The sequence below is a fragment of the Cynara cardunculus genome (genome assembly GCF_001531365.2).
Source record: "Cynara cardunculus var. scolymus isolate 2C chromosome LG 1, CcrdV1, whole genome shotgun sequence".
Taxonomy (NCBI): Eukaryota; Viridiplantae; Streptophyta; class Magnoliopsida; order Asterales; family Asteraceae; genus Cynara; species Cynara cardunculus.
This window is the reverse complement of record NC_037528.1, coordinates 9,754,004-9,774,156: the sequence shown is the minus strand read 5'-3', so window position 1 is coordinate 9,774,156 and position 20,153 is coordinate 9,754,004. Positions and strand designations below refer to the sequence as shown.

Genomic DNA, 20,153 nt, shown 5'->3' with positions numbered 1-20,153 from the left:
TTTGTCAACTAAGCTACACGCCTGAGGGTGGTATAAATGACAATTTAGTTTCAGGGAAATTACGAAGGAGGTCTTTAACCCTAAAAAAGTATGTGTAGAATTCTCGTGGTTTCATTTTCGTTTTGGTGATTTGTTCTAACTTCGTTAACTGGATTCCGTTAAATGGAGAAGTGAACAAGGCGGGATCGGTTTGACCCGAAAAGGAAAAGGGTGGGCGCCTTTTGTTTATTTATTTTTTTCTTTAATGCTTTAAAGATTTATACATTTAGCAACGGAAAGTTGTACAATTAAAATTATGATCAAACAGAATTATACAGAGAGTAAAATGAAACCCTGAACATGAGGGGCATGTGGGAGACTTAATATAGCAATTTTAACGTCGATTCTTCCCAAGTGCTTATTCCACTCGACTTCGCTAATCACCGCTATTCGTTCTTAAGGTAAAAGAATGATGTTCACCTATTAAAAGCTAATGGATTTAGATGGATCAGATCTAATCCAATCATTCATTAGATGTTGGATTTTATCATCTGATCTATTCAATTAATAGTGGACAACCCATCTTATCCAGTCGAGTTGATGATTGGCGTTGGATTGGATTGGTTCATCCATTTGATATTGGTATTGATTATCCGTCAAACCAGACAATTCATCCATTATTTTGATCCAATTTTCAACCAATTAATCCACCATTTTAACCAATTATTCATAATTTTTATTAATTCTTCATAAACACTACATATGAATATCAACCAACAATATTGTAACATATAACTGATTATACGTATTTATTAACTGGACGGTAACCAAATGAATAAGAAGAAAAGGATCTGAAAAAGGTCAATCTGATCCTTCTAGTAATCATCCACGATAGGTGGTCAAGTCGACCTACTAACCCGATGCATAATGACTCTCTCGACCATGTCATCATAAGAAAAGACTGCAAAATCTTTCTGAAGTGTTATAAAGAGGGAAGGCGCGCTGCAACTAACATAACAACCTCAGATTTCCTTTCATTTAGAGCAACAATCCCGACTTCTCCCGTTGCTAAAGTATAATAAGAGATAGGTGTCTACCCTAAAGTCACCTATCGACACTCAAGCCTGTTCATCGTGCTTTCTTTCTTTTATAAGACTGGAAGAGATAGAAGGCTCTCCTGTCTTTGCCCATTGATAGATATGCCTGAAGTACCGAAACTCTCTCCCGTAGGGCTCTCTTTTCGTGAGCCGGTGAGGGGTGAGGGATCTACTTAAACTGAGCCATCTTCGCTAACCGATCTGTCATATTAATCAGATTGTTGGTTCAGTTTTACTAGATTCTAAACTATCATCCAAGAACTATCCGATCTGATTTAGGGTCTAGTTGATCGATTGCAGTCAGATCGAATTAGTTGTTACATACTTATAGGTAAGTTACAAATCCAAATCCATTGGTGTCATTCAATTTCATCCATTTGATTTCCTAACAAAGAATAACGAGACATTTTTTACAAAGGGTAAAAAAGGTAAGTTTCGAAACCCCAATCAATACCCACAACGTGGAATGTCCTTGTCCGTCGGATCCAAATGGTCAAGCCCATTAGAGAAGTTGATTACCATCAAAACAAAAGGGTATTTATGTAACTTGACACACCACTAGGGCTAGGAGGTGGGATTGGTAGGAACCCTAAAACACCACCTTCTTCAATATAAATATCTTCATCATTACTCTTTGTTTATCATACACTTATCCGATAAGTATTTATCGGTAAAATTTAGCATTGTCATTTACTTACTGAGCAAGTTTTTAGTCCACCAAAACGATATCATATGCAATAATTTACCCGACAAACGATTATCATGGTAAGAGTCGCCGCTCTTACTTACTGGATAAAATTCTGGTCCTTGTCTCGCTGGTAAGTTCTTGGTCCTTACTATATTCATCAGATAAGGTAATGTGACTTGGTAAGCGTTTACCCGGACAAGCGTTTAATAAACGGCCCCTAAGTTTACCGATTTGCTTTTTATTGTCTTCTTTAATTAAAAATTTGGGGTTTTGGTTCAAGAAAACTTGTGGGTTTTGTTACATTTGAATTATGTTTGGTGGGTTTATATTGATTGAGCCGTTAAAGTTTGTTTACCAAATGTTTATCAGATAAGTGTTTATTGGGTGTCATTTACCTTAACAGGTGAGCATCACAAGGATCAGAAGTCTTATCTATTAAAAGGCATAGCAAGTATACCAAACAATCCATTTTGATGACACAAAACAGTACCCAATAAACGCCTGATAAACGACTCACAAGTCTTGAATTTTTGGGGAAAATTGGTTTTACGAAAGATGAGTATTTGAAGTTTGATTTTTATAAAATGTTTCATTAAAATTATATAATATGCTATAAGGAAAAGTTAAATTTATGGTTTGTGTTGTAAACTTTTTTAAAATATATAATTTATATTTGTATATGTCAAATGCAACAACTAAACTCACACACCCTCCTCACTTATGGTGAGGTTTGAACCCCTGACCTCCTAGGAAGCCAAAGACCATTTGGTTTGTGTTGTAATGTTATGTTGTCTTTTTGTGGACTTTGTACTTCTAGAACTTGACTTATCTCGGTTACATTGATTTTTACATGCTAACAAACATGATAAAGGTTGTTTTTTTTTTGCTTAAACCTATTGTTTTGTAATGGTGTTTCCAAATTGCAACCAAGTTTGTGTTTTAGCCTGATTTATTCTTAACCGAACTTTAAACCAATCCAAATACTAACTACTGACGAGTTACCAACAGATACCCGAGCATCCCATCAGATTTTTAGAGGTGTGCGTGTAATGCATATATGTGGGGTTTTTTGTTTGTACTCGAGCATAATTTATCTGCCGATGGAATGAATACACTATTTACCTCTCGTACAACCGGCAGACGCTCCGGACAGTGACTAATACCCCCTACCCTTACTCCCAACGTAAGATATGATGAGTTCCATTATTGGATACGATTATTGGTTGGTTTTTTACCATTAGATGTCTAAATAAGGTGTCTTTTACATACATTAGATTGTCCTTATTTAAGACCTGACCAATCCAAGACTTTTTGATCCCCAAACAATTGGTCCCGGTTTTTTGGTCTTTACCTTGCCAAGACTAATCAAAGGGTTTTTTTCAAAGCATATTGATCAGGCTTCAACTAGACCAGAGTTTTTCATGATTGATCCGTATGCAATTCTGCACCAAAACGTTGATATAACAAACCATAGATATTATGCAATAAAAGCATTAAATTAAAACACTCCAAAAAGGTTACAAAATAGCTACGTAAACATCATTATCGTTAGTATTTTTCCAGTAGGGAAAGGCCGAAGCTACAGACATCAATATTTCAAAAAGGGTAAAAACGAATGTAGCTGATATCAACCACAATAAAATATAAAATTTGCAAATAAGCTTCTTTCTTGGGTGTTGGAAGAAAATCTGATGTCCCAAAATTCCTCTAGATAATGAATTTTGGGACAACAAATTTTTATTCGTTATGGGGCTCAATCAAAACTGCACCCCAACATCCTAAGGCGACTAGCGTGCATGCATCAACTCCTCGAAATCGGCAAGCGCTTTATCCATAGCGTTCAAGACCATTTTCTTTATCTGGTCCATAAAAAGATACGTTTTTAATTCATTTTTACTAGATTAAAGATGAAACATAAACGACTGAATTAAATTATTTTCCATACCTCTAGTTTGTCTTCTCTGGCTTTGTGACCACTTGGAAGCTTGCGAAACTCATCTGTTAATCGGATGCATTCATGTACGTTTTCTGGAGAAACAAAATCCACCGCAACTTTTGTACACGACTGCAAGAAAATAACCAATGAACGAAAGCGAAAGCAGAATATATATGATTTGTTTAACTACATGTAAACGTATACAGAATTGAACCAAAGAGTCATTAAGACATTAACCCAGCAATAAGTTTACAGGTAGAACTCAACCTCTATTTTGTGTAAATCAGAGGTTTAAGTCTCACCAAAAATGTAACGTCTAATTTTGAAAAAAAAAACTGGCCTTTTTGAATGTATTTTACACATTTCTTGGAAGTTTTATAACTCGCAATTTATTTTTGCAACTTGGATTAATTTTCGATCCCATCAACCACTTCAAGAAACTATAAAGTTATCGGTAACCACAACTCATTGTAGTTAATGACACTTGAAAAAATCTTGAGGAAACACGGCAAGAAACGGTATGAAAATGGAAAACAATTGAGTAATTTAATCATTTATTGGATTTCATTTCAATCTCGTATTTGATTTAAATGAAAATCCGAAATTAACGTTGTGTTCTTGAATTTTAGGAAGAAAAAAAAGGAAAAGAAAGCGATTTTTTTATCAATATTCTTGAAACTGAAAGGAAAGAAAATAAATTAGGAAAGTTGTAATTTTTACACATTTGCCCTTATTTACTTGATGTCGGAACGTTAATTAATGGGGGTGTGTGTAATTTTAGAAATATTTTTTAATTTTTATAAATTCATTCTTTTTCTTTCCTTCCCTTTCCTCCCATATACTCGGACGAAAGTTTTGGGAGGAAAATTAACATTATTTTCCTTCCATTTCCCTTAAAAAACTCGAGAACACAATTTTTTTCTTTCCCTCCTACTTTTCTTCCCTTTCGCTTCCTTTTCATTGTAAAAAAACGAGAATACAGCTTAAAGTCATGGGATTTCAATGAAATCTTACAAAAATGGGATTTAGAAATCCTGTATGGGGATAATTGGTATTTTATGGGATTTCATAGGATTTGTTTGTAATTAATTAATAAAAAAGTAATTTAATTATTTTTGATGATTTGGTTTTATAATTATTTATATAAAATGGAATTCAATTACTTTCAAAATTCTACAAACCAAAGACATCAAATATTCTAAATCTTTCTACGAAATCCAAATCCCTTAAAAACATTCTGTCAAACCAAACGAGTCCTTAGAGCTTTTTAGCTTTTTTTATGCGTCTGCTCCTCCAAAAAGAATTTCAAAACGGAGAAAATAGAAGAGAGGGTGGATTTTTCTCCTAATTTAAAGAATTCTCCGACAACTCCATTTTGTTATTTCCAAACAGTGTTTTAAAAGGCTAGTGGCAACAGCCGTCGTGACATGTCGTGGTTCAAAACTTACGTTTGACTCCACGTTAATCCTATAACATGTCATGGCCTAATGTGCGGTTTTTATAAAACGCTATTTGATTTTTTTTTTTACTTTCTAGTGTCTTGTTAATTTTTAATATATGACCTACTTTAAATTGTTAAATTATTGACTCATTAAGTAATAATAGAAAACATAAGTCTATATATATATATATATATATATATATATATATATATATATATATATATATATATATATATATATATAGACATGGGATCACGTGAGACCAATCTGTTTTCTTGAAACCATTTTTTTACACTTGAAACTTCACAGCAAAACGCTGTGAAGGTAACAAGTAGTCGAACCTTCACAGCAAAAACACTGTGAAGGTTATCATCACAACGTTTTGCTTTAAGTTTCAGGTGTAAAAAAGTAGTCTCATGGGTTTCAGGAAAACAAGTTGGTCTCACATGAAACCAAACCTTCACATCGAACAGTTTCTTTTATTTTCATTCACATTGATTACTGCTTAATACCTCTAACCAAATATCCCTAAATGTATCTTTTTCCCTTTAAAATTTAAATTTAGAGATTTTCTCTCTTTTCCAAATAAAGAGAATATTTTCTTAGGGGCCGTTTACTAAACGGTTACTTGGCAAGTGCTTACCGAATAAATTTCCTTACCGGATGAACATGACAAGGGCCAAGAATTTTACCAGGTAAAAGCGATGAGAAGAATGAAGAGTTTTACCCGGTAAGTGAAAATTACAACTCTTATCCAGGTAAGCGCTTACCCGGTAAATTGTTGCATTCAATACGTTTGGATATACTAAAATCTTACTCATCAAAATAAATTATAGTATTGACTCCTATAGGTAAGCACTTACCGGGTAAGCATTTGGGTAAACAGCCCCTCAGTTCTCGAAAATGTTGTAGACATTTTATTGAAGCAAGAACAAAGAACTCTAAAATCTACATTTTAAAGATGTCGTTAAAGATATTATTAATATATAGTGTCTTACGTATAGCTCAATCGGCAAAGGAACGGGGTGCTTATTTAAAAATACAAAATAGGTCGTGGTTCTGATCTCGCCCTTGGATCATCTTATCTAACAGTTGTGACTTATTCTCATCTTCTCAATCTTTTTCTCATTCTCATTTGAACCTTCATGTAGAGATGACCAGAAATTGGTCTTGGCAAGTCCCAATCTCGGTCTTGGGTTAAGATGTTGCAAAGAGCCCAAATGGCATCTCTTCTTGAATGACACATTGTGTTGTCATTCTTCAGTTCAACCCACATCATACATCCAAAATGTGCCTTATTTGTTAGAGGATGGGGCGACTTGAACCCCCTTTGACGACTTTACCGCTGGACATGTCTTTTGGCTCAACATCTCAAGGTTAAGTTTCCTTCCGTCGTAAGGATATCGTCACACGATTTGCATTGTGCCTTCCTTTTCGAACTTGCAAGAATCACCTTGTTGTATGAATTCCAAACTTCGGATTTTCGACCATGTTTGACGAGAACTTAACAACAGGATCTTTGGATGAATCATCGCCATTGTGGGTGTGGATGTGTCACCCGATTTTTTTTTTTTTGAAGTATATAATATTTATATATGGTAAATAAAATAATTAAACTCACACGCTCTCCTCACATTTAGTGAGGTTTGAACATTTGACCTCCTAGGAGGCCAAGAACTCACACCCCCCCCCCCCCACTGGAATTGTTGAATGCCAATTTTCGAGCAAGTAATAACACAAAAATGAGAGAGAAATAAAGTAGAAGAAATAAGCAAATCGAAATATTAAAAAAAAGAGTTGAAATCACGAATTATAAAGAAGATTCAGAACTTTTATTGTGTTTATAAGTTTGATATTTTCTCATACACCTTATGACTTACATACTCAATATTTTCATTGTTCATTCGTAATTTGACATTCGCCTAAAATATCACAAACACCCTCTTTTAGGATGTGTTTGGTACCCAAACGGGCATGTCATGGCAATTGTTCAATGTTTGGTAAAATATGACTGGATAGAGCATGACTAGTAAACCCCAAATAAGGTTCTTCTATCTTTCTACGTTCTGACTAATTTAAGTAATTTATTAAATTATAATAAAATAAATATTTTTAACAAAATATATCAGTAGAAAGTTTTCATCGACTAAAATGATACCAAAATAGGAAGTCTTTTAATTTCCAAATTTTATTTTATACCTTTTCTATATTATCTTTTCTTAATAATATTTAATAAATTACATAAAGTAACAAAATTATAGAAAACGTATAAAAATAATATTTTGAGGACAGTAAAATGAAAGTTTAAAGAGAATAAAATGCGATAAATAAAATTTAAAAGATAGATAAAAATGTAAAGATGGAGATGTATTTGATGTTTTAGAAGAGAATTGTTTTTTATTTTGATGATGTATTGGTAAAACATAGGTTTGTTCCACTTTGTCTAATGAGATAGGGGTGGAACACGTCTGTTCCACATAAAGTTATGTCAAACATGTAACAGTGATCCTTGTTCTGGTCTGTCATGTCCGGTGCACCAATCGTAGAGATTTTGACCCCACCCTCCTGATGACACAAGGATCAACTCCCCAACCAACATAGTGTTATTATCAAATTTCCTTGCAAGTCGCAAAGCAGGCTCACGTTTTTAAAGCACGTCACATTAGCTCGAGGGATTGATCACTACATGTAACGAGCATCATAGTTGTTGGGAATCGCCCGATTTACCATTTTTTGCTTGCAAGATTCCTCGATAAGCTTTTGTTCGTACCTTGAATCCTTCAACCGGATCTAATCCAATCCATCGCAAAGAATAAAATACTAATGGAGGTTCACGCCTAGCAACATTAGGCTCCATTAACCCTTTGGGTAGCTCAACTGATGAGACCTTTACTCCCTCGTCATCGTTTTGAGTCCTTGAAAGGACCACCGGAGGTTTGTCCGGTTGCTTTCTTGAAGTTGGTTGTGGACTCTTACTAGGGGTGTAAACGAGTCAAGCTTTCAACAAGCTACTCGAGCTCGTGCTTGTTTATCTCGAGCCCGAGCTTAATAATTCTCGAGTGAGTCGATCTCAAACACAAAATAAAACTTGTTTACCATAACGACCCGAGCTTCATAAATGATTGACTTGGCTCATTCGAAACTAGATCAAAATTTTTCGAGCCGAGCCGAGCTATTCGAGCATACACTTTTTCAAGCCGAACATGACAATATGTTCATAAATCACACAATAAATATATAATTATTAGCAACCGCGAGGCATTAAACGAGTTAATTGATCGTGAGTTCAAGCCCGTAAATGAGCATCGACCTCGAGCTCATAACTCAAATACGACTTGAGCTCCAGCTCGAGTCTTACATTGAAAAAGTTACAAGAGAGGGAAATCCATAACGCGGAGAGCCGGAGACTGAGAGGGAAATTGGTTGCTGTTCTCGATAGAAAGATTGACCTGACATAAGAGGGCGCTATATGCAAGAGATGGAGATAGGAACTTAGGAATACATACCGGAAGGAAAATTAGTGAACATGTTGACCCGAGAGAGAGACGGTAGTGAGTAGCCACAGGGCTCGAGGGAGGGAGGTCGCAAAATAAGGCCTAATTATTTCGATAATTTATACGCAGCATAGGAAGCCTAATCATTGGTGTATCGATAACATCGTATTCCTTGTTCTACATTTCCATGATTGCAAAGCAGATTAAAGGGGTGGGAATGAATGGAATGTGTTAAAAAGGAATTGCATTCAGAATTTGAATGGAATTGGATTTGAATCTGGTTTGGCCACGTATTTGGTTGACAAAAAATAGAATGGGATTTGTCAAAGGAATTGAAATCTGTCTCTTGGTTCTCATAATATAACTTTAGAATTGTAATGAAATAATGATAAATGACCAAAATACCCGTTACAAGATATCCGTACTTTCTAGCTTAAATTATAGATGTTGAGTAATGATAAAAATAATAATATTATTAACTGGTGGCGGTGGCGGTGGCGGTGACGGTGACGGTGGTGGTGGTGCAATGGTGCCAGGTGGTGGTGTTGGTTAAAATAGATTCATTTGTTATTTTTTTGTTTTTTAAGATCAAATTATAAAATCTTTGACATGGGTCAAGGAATGGAATTCAATTCCTTGACTTATCTAAAGGAATGATCAAATCCCTCATCTATGGAATTCGGCGGAATCCAATCAGTTCAAGGCCAAGGAATTGTGATTCCAATTCCATCGGATTCCTTCAAATTCCATGAACCAAACGACCCCTAATGTGTTTGGCCCATACTACCATTTTCCATAATTGAACTGTATCCCTTAAGCCGAACTATGTTTGGCCTATGCATGAACTACATGATTGTACAAACGATATCCTAGTGAGTGTGATAATGTGTGACAAGTGAAACACGGAAATATAAAAAGAAAGGAGAAAAGGAACTTACTTTGAGATTTCGCACTTGGTGTGGACATCCGGCCGGAATGAAAACTGCCTCTCCCACCCACTGTTCAAATGTCCATGGTTCTACACCTAAACGGTTCACAACGATCACATTAGTTGCTACAACTTATGAACACTAATGACGTGTGTCAGTATGTCACACACAGAGATAGGATCTGGTGGTAGGATGTATGCAAACTTTGCTTCTACGGTTCTACCACGAAGGGTAGGTTGTTTCCATAAATACTCCCAACTGTTTCCCTGTACAAGACCTTATTGGACTAAAATTTTGGAATGTAAGGGGTAAGTTGGTAAATACTAACCATATTCCTCTTTTAGCTTCCTTTTATGCTCCAAAGTCAAGTAAAATGCTTGATCATGAATAGGGTGATAAACCTACACAAATCATTCAAGCCTCAAGGGTTGGCTACAAAATATATAAAATTCAAGAAATTAACATATTTTCAAATTGAATGAAAATACAACGTAGTTTGGTCTAATTGCTATTAAATTCAACTTACTTTAAAAACCTTCATTTTAGTATCTCAGATGTGATACTTCAAACATTTAAACCAAGTACGTTGCAAAAAATAGGAATCAAATCAAAATACAATTTTAGATGTAAACAAAGTACCAAAGGGACTTTGGCCTAGCAGTGTAGGAGTCTTTGGCCTCCTAGGAGGTCAGAGGTTCAAACCTCACAAGATGTGAGGAGGGTGTGTGAGTTTCATTTGTTTTATTTTGCCTTGTATAATTATTTTATGCTTCAAAAAAAGTTACCAAAGGGTGTTGAGATACGCAACCCGTGTTTATGTCAGAATAAGACAATCAGTCAACTCATATATTGAAAATGTAAAAAGTAAGTCTTGATGTTGATATGTGTGAGGAGGAAATTAGTAGGTAGAGGTGCATTTAGTAATATATTGTGGTGTATTTAACCAACCCATACCCATACCCCTTTACCTAAATGTTTGAAATGTCACATCAGAGGTAGCAAAATGAAGTTTTCATAGCACGTTACACAAAATAGGAATCGGACTAAAGTACGTTACATCTCCAAGCAATTTATTACCCATCAAGAAATATATACATATACACACACACACACCCCCCGAAAAACTGAAGATTATAAACATACCTGACTAACGGGACAACCATAGGTGTGTCGAAATTCTTTGGAGTGCTTAGATAAATACTCCTCCAGCATCGGCACATCTTCCCTCCGGAATATATCCCAAAGAGCACCACCAGTTTCCTTCGTATCTTCTTGTGGAGGAAGATCATAAGACGAAACTCCCCTTTCACTTACAATATTCTCGTTTGAAGAGATAGATTCGTCTTTCCCTCCATTAAAGCCATTACCACATCGAACAAGATTTCCGTTCTTCTCTCTTTCATCCTGAGTCCGATGTCTTCTCTTTAACTTTTCGATCGCTAACTGCTGCTCATTGCTAATTGATACTTTCATGGTGTGTGTCAAAATATTCACCTGAATCATTACACACATCAAAATTTTTGGGTTATTAGCTAAATGACCTCTCGACAAGTGTTTTTTAAATCTATGACCTTCTGACAGGTTTCTAGGCATTCTTTTGTTATGTAGTGGCGTTCTCAAACCTGTCAGAAGGTCATTTAACCGACGGACCCCAGAATTTTATACATGACTATAATAAACCAAACCAAACGAACCTGATAAATTCCACACGAGTTAGGGTCAGGGGAGGTAAGATGTACGCTACATTTTATACATCTTACCTCTGTCCCAAAGAGATGTTTCCGTGAAGACCCCCCATCTTATAAAAAAGTTTTGAGAAAAAGATTTCGTGAATACAAATTGTAAGTTTTAAACAAGTTAAAAAAGCAAGAAAGGAGAAACGAAAGGTAACAAGAACGAAAAAACAAATATTAATATTAAATGCATACTGGAAGGCATTGAATGAATAAAATTTGTCATGTCCTCAAATCTCATATCTCTTCCATGTCATACCAATCATGTGGAGATATAAATTTATATCCTCAATCTCGTTAAGATGATGTGTTTTCACGTGACTGGTTAATGGGAACAGGACATGGCATTTCGGACAGGAGATTATTATTTGCATTGAACCGCTAAACTAAAGAAAAATGGTATACTAGCATTAGAATTGGAATAATACCGCATCCGACATATCACAATGAAGCTTGGTCACAGAATCCCCTCTTCCAAGTTCTTGGTCCATTCCATATGCAATATATGTCTTTGGGCCGAGATCGGGTTTCAGAACATCGGGTGGTAACTTCACAGCAAGATTAAGAAATCCCATCCTTGGATCAGTGTATTCTCGGAAAGGCAATGCACTAATGAATTCATCACAATGGCGTGGAAGAAGGTCCTCGAACTTATCAGACGGGGGCCAATCCTTCAGCTTCAACATCTCAGGCCACGAATTTAAATATTGTCTTCCTTCAGTGTAACCTTTGAAAAACTTCCGAGTGCTAATTTCAACCTGCATATTAGAACGTATTCAGAGGTTGATGATGAGTACTTCGTCCCAAAATCAACGTCCACAATGAAAAAGACACTTAGTTTTAGAAATGTGTAATTATTCACTTTTTAATTGACTAAATGACAGTTTTACCCTTAATAGTAGAGAAAGTAATGAATTTCCCCATCTCGTAATCAAGGGTAGAATTGGAAAGTAAGCACTTGCTTTTGAAATTGGACACTTCTTTTGGAACAAACTAGAATAGAAATGCGGACACTTAGGGGCTGTTTGGTTGGTTTTCCATTAGGTCCTGTATGGACAAAACTGTTTGTGTCGATTAATTTGTATGTATAGATTAGGAAGGTTTTTGTTTGGGAGGGTTTTTTCTTAGATGAAAGGAGTGTCTTTATTAATTGTGATGGGCAGGTTTGGGAAAAACTTGTCTTTCGGCATAAAGCTCCCCCTAGAGGCTTGAACAAAATAAGTCACTTTCTATATCATTAAGCCACTATCATACAGTTATGTATAGCCAACCGAATAAGTTGTAAGTCCCATTAAGCTTATTAAGCTGCTAACAAACAAGCCCTTACTTTGGGATAGAGCAGAATTACCTCACAGCCAGCCAAGCAATCAATGGTTTTCACGTCCGACATCTTTGAAGTGACGTTAGGATCCACATGTTCACATAATGCACGCCACATAACCATCGGCTCCCAGCTTAAACCAGTTGTCTGCTCCATGACCTGCCTGACAATTACTGGTTCTCCCTTAGCCCAGTGATGACGAAAACGGATGAACTCCTCCTTCTTCGAGACATCTTTGGATGCAGGGCAATATAGGTAGTTATCGTCCGATCCTTCCCTATTAGCTGCTCTTAAATACATATCACCGCTAGTTTCCAATGAAAATGACATAAGATTTGGTTGATCAATTCTCAAGTTATTCAACACACATTCCGCTCTTGCTTCCAGATTTGAGATCCAACCTTCTGGTAAGATGCGCTTGAGCTCCAATAAAGAATTCCCACATCCGCCAATTTCTTTTGGAGGACAACATAACCTTCCATCATTTTCAGCTACCCATTTTGTAGCAGAACCAGATTGGCTAGTTGAACTATTCTCATGAACAGTGGCTGGTAGCGGATCTCCGCCATGAATATAGTCGGAACCTCTATAGTAGTAGTACCCGAAATCAACTTTTCTTTGATCAAGAGAGCCATTCTTTCGTATTTCACGACAGCAACTAAGACAGAGCTCGTATGAGCATTTTGAACAACTTCGATGAAGATCAATGATTGATGTGGAGCAGTTGTTGCTGCTCCAATAAATAGCATACTTACAGTATAAGGTATTGAAGAGAATGTAGTCACGCATACATGTATATAGGGGCAGGTTCCTTTAGGAGCCTAAAATTGATTAGACGAGAACCGCCCACAACACGACACATGGCATATTCATCAAGAATATTCACATGTTATCCATCATGAATAGTGTAACATATTCATTCATGAATTTGTGATTCATTATGAATAACACGTCCATATTCAACATGAACGTGTTATTCATGATGAATATTCATCTTGAAGAGGGACACATGGCTGATGGCTCGCTGCAGGCGGTTCCTAATCAATTTTGGGTTCCTAAAAGAACTTTCCTCCATATATATATTTGTGTGTGTGTGTATACACATACACACACAAATCTGGTTATAAGAAAATTACCAATAGACGCGCTCATCATTGCTACAGTTGGTCTGCTCTATTTTGATTGAAGACTGTGAAACCCCTACACAGAAAATGAACGCTTTTGTTCAGTTGAGGTTTTTTATATAAATGAGTGGCTGTTAAGCTAGTTGTTGCTGATAACATAGTTGATAAACTAGTAATGTTTGGTAAAAACTACTTGATAAGCTAGTTAACAATGTAAAATGACCTAAACGGACATATTGAAATATTAATTGGAAAAATATAAGGGGCATAATTAGAAAAAAGTGAGAAATAACCCCTGGAGCTTATTGAAACGCTACTTCAAGTAGGGTTTCAATAAGCTAGTTCATGGCAAACCAAAAGAATAAGATCAAAAAATAAGTTAGCTTATGGTTCCCAAACATGGCCTAAACAAAGACTTCCCTTTCGAACACACGATTTGAGAGAAAAATATTATCAAGATTTACTTTCAAATGATTACCTTCAGTAAGTGCTTCCATGGCTATCTCCTCCATTTGTTCTTCCCGAATTTGTTTTAAAAACGGAAGGAGTGAGTTGATTAGATAGTGAAGATGCTGCAACTTCACATCATCATCAAAGTCCATTTTTGGCATCTGTTTTTAGTAGCATCAACATTAATTGGTTAGCACATGAATTTCTTCCACATTTTCCCGTCTGTAGAATACATCACAAACCTTAATGTTCGAGTATAAGCACACATTGCAATTGCAGTTTCCACGACAAAACGGGCATAGCTCCGCGATTTCTTCTTCTGACAATTGAGGATACCTGAATTTTCAAGAAATATATTTGGTTAATGACAAAAAACAAGATTATCTAAAGTAATAAAATGGCCAAAAATTGGAACAAAAATGCTCCACAATCTCAAAGCAGGATTCTGGTAGAGATTTACCATTGCTTGATGCACCGGGTACAATATAACTTTTCTTTACACTTGGTGCAAGGAACAACGATTTTTCTGTCGGTTCTCTTACATTGGTGACACTTATAAGGCTCCTTTCCATTTCTCTCTATACCATTCAGCTCATCTACTGACCTTAAAAATGCGTCTTTATAGTTCACTTCAATTTCACCATCATCTTGATCTTCAACTTCAGAGGTTAGTTTCTCATCTGGAATGATGGGATCTTGATCCTTTTTTCGGTTGTATTTTGAAGCATTAGATCTTCGTGATGGATATGGAGTGAACCCATAATCATCTTCGTCTTCTTCCTCTCTATAGTCCTCATCAAAGTCACCGACATCATTTTCGTAATTCAAAGATGTTTTCTTGCTTATTGAGCATTTTGATCTCCCATACAGGCCTTTGATTCTATGAGCCCCGCATTTCTTGATCAAGTTTCTATCTTTTCGAGTTGACCCAGCATCTATTTTTGTATTTACATCTCTTCCTTTCATCAAGTCATCAGAAAAACAATTCTTGGAGACAATGGCACGATTTTGCATGATATTCCTACCATGAAAATCTTTAGTTTGCAAACAATGAGAGTGTTTCTTGATAGGAATTCTTGTCCTTTTCATTGATGACTCCTGGTCATCCCGTTTTCGAGAATCAATAAGCTCTTGGACCTTTCTCTTTCTTCCAAAACCAAGAACACAAGTTGTGACTTTTTGTCTTTTATTTATTTCATTAGTAGCATATTTTCTCACCTCGTTTTCATCAGGAATTAGCACCTCCATCTTCACTGCCAACACATATAACAGAGAGAAACATTTAGGGAACAGAATTTGCCTACACCGCTTGGATTAGAAATTTCGTAATTTTTCAAGAAGGTGCAATTCCATTATTAGATCATCTACAGTTTTTATTCTATTGAAAATTGTTACATCCCCGGCCAATCGTACCACATGTTGTCCATACCTGGACTCATGGTTACTAAGCGGACGATATCTGGTATGGTTGGCCGGGGATGTTACAAAAATGAAACAGATAAAGACTCAAACATTAGATTATATCAACTCACCCAATCAATAAAACTACGTTTAGAAACATTCTAGATCCTGTTGAACACAACAAATCAAACATCATATAATATATATTCCCTACATCCGAAAAGATACAACCCTTTCCATTTTAGGATGTCCCCCAAAAAAGTAACATCAATCTCTTGAAATGAGTAACTTTGATTATGGTCCACAAGTTTTTTTTTTCAGGGGGAATTTTAAACATCTGATCTATAGTTAATCATCTTCATCAAACTTCGTACCAATTCTTTGGAGGAGTCAAGGAAATTGACAAATTAGCCATTTTGCACCAACATCTTCATTTTTTAGCCAACTTTTTCATGTTTGAACCAAAATAGCCAAGATTTCGCAAGTGACCATTTCACAACTTGCAAAATATACTTTTTATGAATAAAATATGATTCCTGTCGGCCATTTTGCAAGCCAAATTGACACTTTACAAGCCGCCACACTCGTCCGCAAGCGGCCCCACCAGTCATATTTAATGCATAAAAAGTACAATTTGCATGTTGTTGAGATGGATACTTGTGAAATCTTGCTATTTGGGTCAAATTAAAAGGAAAAAAAAAAAGATAAAAAGAAGTGAATAATGTTGTCCAAAGTAGCTAGTTTGGTCAATTTCCCGAATCCGTGAGTAATCAAGTAACTATGATCAAATTGATTGAATCTCTAGTTTGACACTTATCATAAAACACTGAACTTTGTCATCCACAAACATAATTCTTCACACAGTATGATAATTAATAGTTCGATAAGTTAGAACACTAATCAACAATCTAACATGCTCTTCCATGATCACAGACCAATTTAATCATGTGGAATTCATCAATATCATGCAATAACTAAGATCATATACATTATACATATAACTAAAATATGAACATTCAATAAAATTTCAGAAGTGAGTTCTTCACGATTTAGGAATTAGGTAGAATCTCTATTCCAACTAAGTTTACAACCACTTTCTCCAATCGAATGAATCACTGCCAAATCATATACGTGCAAATTGCAATCATATGAATGTACGTAATCCACAGAAACAAAAAGAAACGAAATCCTAATTACGAGAAATTCAACGATAACAGCGAAGAAAACTCACCGAATTCGTTGATTTTAGCTCCGCAAATCACGACAAAAGGAATACCATCAATGGTGAACGATTCTGCTATCGCTCAAATCGAAAAACGATCTGACGGATTTCATGCGAACATCAAGAGATATACACAACAAAACTGAATCCGAAATCTTTGATTGTAGAGAGAGAATGGGGGAAGGTACGTATATTGGAAACAGAGGATGCAAAACAGTGGGCTTGCCATATTTCTATGTTCTTTGCCTTTCTTTGCAGGCCTTACCGTACAACATTTAACAGAATCGCATAATTTTAATCGCAACAAAGAGGGTTTGGGTTTGCCTGTAAAAGTTATTTATTTGACTTATTTCGGTGTGATATCAGTAATAAGCATTTTTTAGTGTTTGAGTAAACAACTTATATCGGTGTCAAACCGGTAACAAGGAGTTTTTTTAAGAAGTTAAACTCTTCTAACTTATAATAAATTGATAAGGATTTTTATAGAAAATCATGTTTTAATAGAACAACATAAGTTGTTTTAAATAAGCAATCCTAAAATTTATAAAATTAAATTAAATAATTTTATGTTTTTATTTTAAAATTAATTTTTTACCATAACTTTCTATTTTTTATATAACGATTATTTTGTTCGACAAATGATCGTGTGAGAATAGAAGTTAGGGACGGATTATGGTTTTTTATAGGACCAATAAACAACTCTTAAACTTGTATCCGATACGTCTTCATCTTTTGAGAACGGTCAATATATACCCATTACAAAAGGTATGGTTTTTATAGAATTAAGAAACAACTCCTGAATTATTAACGTGCCATCATGAAGCGTAAGTCTGTTTTTTTTACTCCAACTATTGAATCCCTTCATCACAAATGCATCCATCTCATGATTTCCACCTTGGTCTCTGAACAAGTAACAAGGCAAACAATATGCTCTGTCTACTTTTACAATGTATTCCAATCATTGAAATTGATCAAACCAAGTAACAACAAACCGTCTTGCTTTAGCTCCTATAACTTTGGTTGGAAAATCATGACCTTGTGGTTGACAAGGCCCCTTTTACCAAATATTTTCGTCTAATTTCATCTCTTTGATTTGGGTTATAATTTTGGGTCTCTCTGATGGATTTCAAGTAAGATTATTAACATCAATCACATTAATATTGGATGCATTATTACCGGTTGATGAAGCTTTTCGTTTCAAAAAAATGTCCATATCATGTTATCAACACAAAGTAATGAGGCAATGAACTGTAAAATGTAAATACAACAATAAATAAACTAACATGAAACAGAGACGAAAACACCGAAGAATTAATATTTATCACAATTCACAACGACACAATCAAGATCAAGACATCTAAAATTGTATTGATGAAGTAATCAGTAACGTAAAACTGTAAAATGTAAAATTGTAAATTGATCAAGTCATCAAGACATCTAAAATGTAAAATTAAATTGATATTTGATCAGATAATCAAGACTCAAGACTTCAAGAGTCATGAGTAATCTAATCAACATCATCAACAGATCAAGACATCAAATAATCAAAGATTCAAGAGTAAAAACGGATGCATAAATCTGAAAATAGAGACCAAATAGGCAAATAGCACTGTAGCAAGCGAGTTGATCGAGTCTTAAGTGAGTTGATTCGTTCCTAGTCCTGGTCGCACTCGAGAATCGTCCGATTCATTCTCCGGTTTCCGATTTCGTCTCGTCCGATTCTGCGATTCGCACTCGTCTCTCTCGCATCTGTTCCGATGTTCGTCTCGGTCTCATCCCACATAGTATACAGCCACGGCTTTGTTTGACCGGCTAAGGCCTTTACATTTGGGCTTTAAAGTTTCAATTTGATTTATTTGGGCTTTAAAGTTTCAATTTATTTAGGTTTCTAATTTACATAACTGGGGCTTTCAATTTATTTGGGTTTAATTTAGAATTGGGCTTCCAATTACTTGGGTTTCAGTTGCATCATTTTAAGTTTCAGGAATAATACGATAGCACGTTCTAAAACGATACGATTGCATCGTTCACGAACCTAAAAAATGTACCCATCAACGAAGGAATAATACGGTGGCACATGCCACCTATACCACCTAAACAGGTTCGTCCTTGATAGGAGTTAAACACGAGAAACGGAAGAATGAATTTGAACCCATGATCAATTTCTAAAATTAAACCCTCACCCAATGAACTCCATGAGAATTCCATCGTTGAATTCCGTCGTTAATTCTTCGCTGATAGCATTACCTACGAGTAGGGGTGAGCAGCGAAACCGGGTACCCGTTTGCGGAACCGGAACCGCCTTGGAACCGCCGGTTTCGGAACCTGAACCGATATGAGTGGTTCTGGTTCCGGTTCTCAATTTTTTGGAACCGTTACCCGCCGGGTATCCGCCAGGACCGGTTCTGGGACCGGGTACCCGGAACCGACGGGTACCTTGAACCGGAACCGGCGGGTACCCAGTATTTTTCAATAAAAAAATAATTAATTTTTTTAATACCAAATGTATATTATGTTACATCTTCAAAGGACGTGGTCATCTTCATTCTTCATCAACTTTCTAGTTCTACTAAACTACACTTCATAGTATGTAATCGTTAAGTTTTGAACATTTACAATTATAGTATGTAATCGTTAAACTATGAACATTTTCTATTAGTTTATTATGGTTTATAATCGTTAAACTATATTTGTAACCATTATTCCGTATAATTTGTATTCTTGTTTATTTAATTTAGTGTTTTGGCAATGTTTTATTTTTTATTTCTAAATAACAAAATTTTAATATTTTAGGAAGCGGGTACTCAGAACCGGAATCGGTTCCCGGCGGTTCCGGTTCCGGTTCCGGTTCCGGTTCCAAAAATTCAAGAACCGCTCTAACCGGTTCCGGTTCCGGTTCCGGTTCCAATATCTCAAGAACCGCCGGTTCCGGTTCCGGTTCCGGTTCTTGTCAAAAAGGGCGGGTACCCGCCTATGCTCACCCCTACCTACGAGGTTTTGACCGATGGACGATTAGCGACGGAAGACCCCTTTAATGACGGATCAGCAAGGAAATTTTCCATCGCTGATACTTTCACTTCGAGATAATGAACTCTTTGCACGAACGTATAACCAACTTGGCTGCATTTTACCAATAATAAAATAGCAAATACTATCAGCTTAGTAGTTTTCAACTTTTTTTTTTTCATGTATATATTTGACAGTTTTTTTTACATCTTTTCGGTTTATGTAAAGTTTGATGTTAAAATTACGCATTTGTCCATTCGCATCGTTTCTCTCTATGTTCCGCTAATGTAGTTTACAATACTGTCGTTCACACGACCTACTTGTAGAAGCT

At 35.8% G+C, this 20,153-nt stretch overlaps 1 protein-coding gene across 1 annotated transcript; it reads right to left on the bottom strand.

The window, feature by feature from the left end:
- Positions 1-3,551: 3,551 nt before the first annotated feature.
- Positions 3,552-15,773, bottom strand: LOC112509058 (lysine-specific demethylase JMJ25-like). The gene is made up of 12 exons (XM_025113956.1): positions 15,726-15,773; positions 14,654-15,446; positions 14,436-14,529; positions 14,222-14,354; positions 13,756-13,819; positions 12,647-13,349; positions 11,727-12,056; positions 10,709-11,059; positions 9,894-9,966; positions 9,575-9,660; positions 3,710-3,829; positions 3,552-3,623 (listed from the first exon to the last, which is right to left on the bottom strand). Exons 2-12 carry the CDS (start codon positions 15,439-15,441, stop codon positions 3,552-3,554), a joined length of 2,814 nt encoding a protein of 937 aa, XP_024969724.1. The 5' UTR covers positions 15,442-15,446; positions 15,726-15,773.
- Between the last annotated feature and the right edge of the window lie 4,380 nt (positions 15,774-20,153).

Bases quoted from the DNA above. Each gene is read 5' to 3' on its own strand.
- LOC112509058 (XM_025113956.1), bottom strand. From the start codon at position 15,441: ATGGAGGTGCTAATTCCTGATGAAAACGAGGTGAGAAAATATGCTACT. The intron at 13,350-13,755 runs GTAATTTTCTTA...TTATTGGAGCAG, and splicing joins AATGATGAGCGCGTCTATTG to CAACAACTGCTCCACATCAA. The intron at 3,830-9,574 runs GTAAGTTCCTTT...ATTTTCTTGCAG, and splicing joins ACCAAGTGCGAAATCTCAAA to TCGTGTACAAAAGTTGCGGT.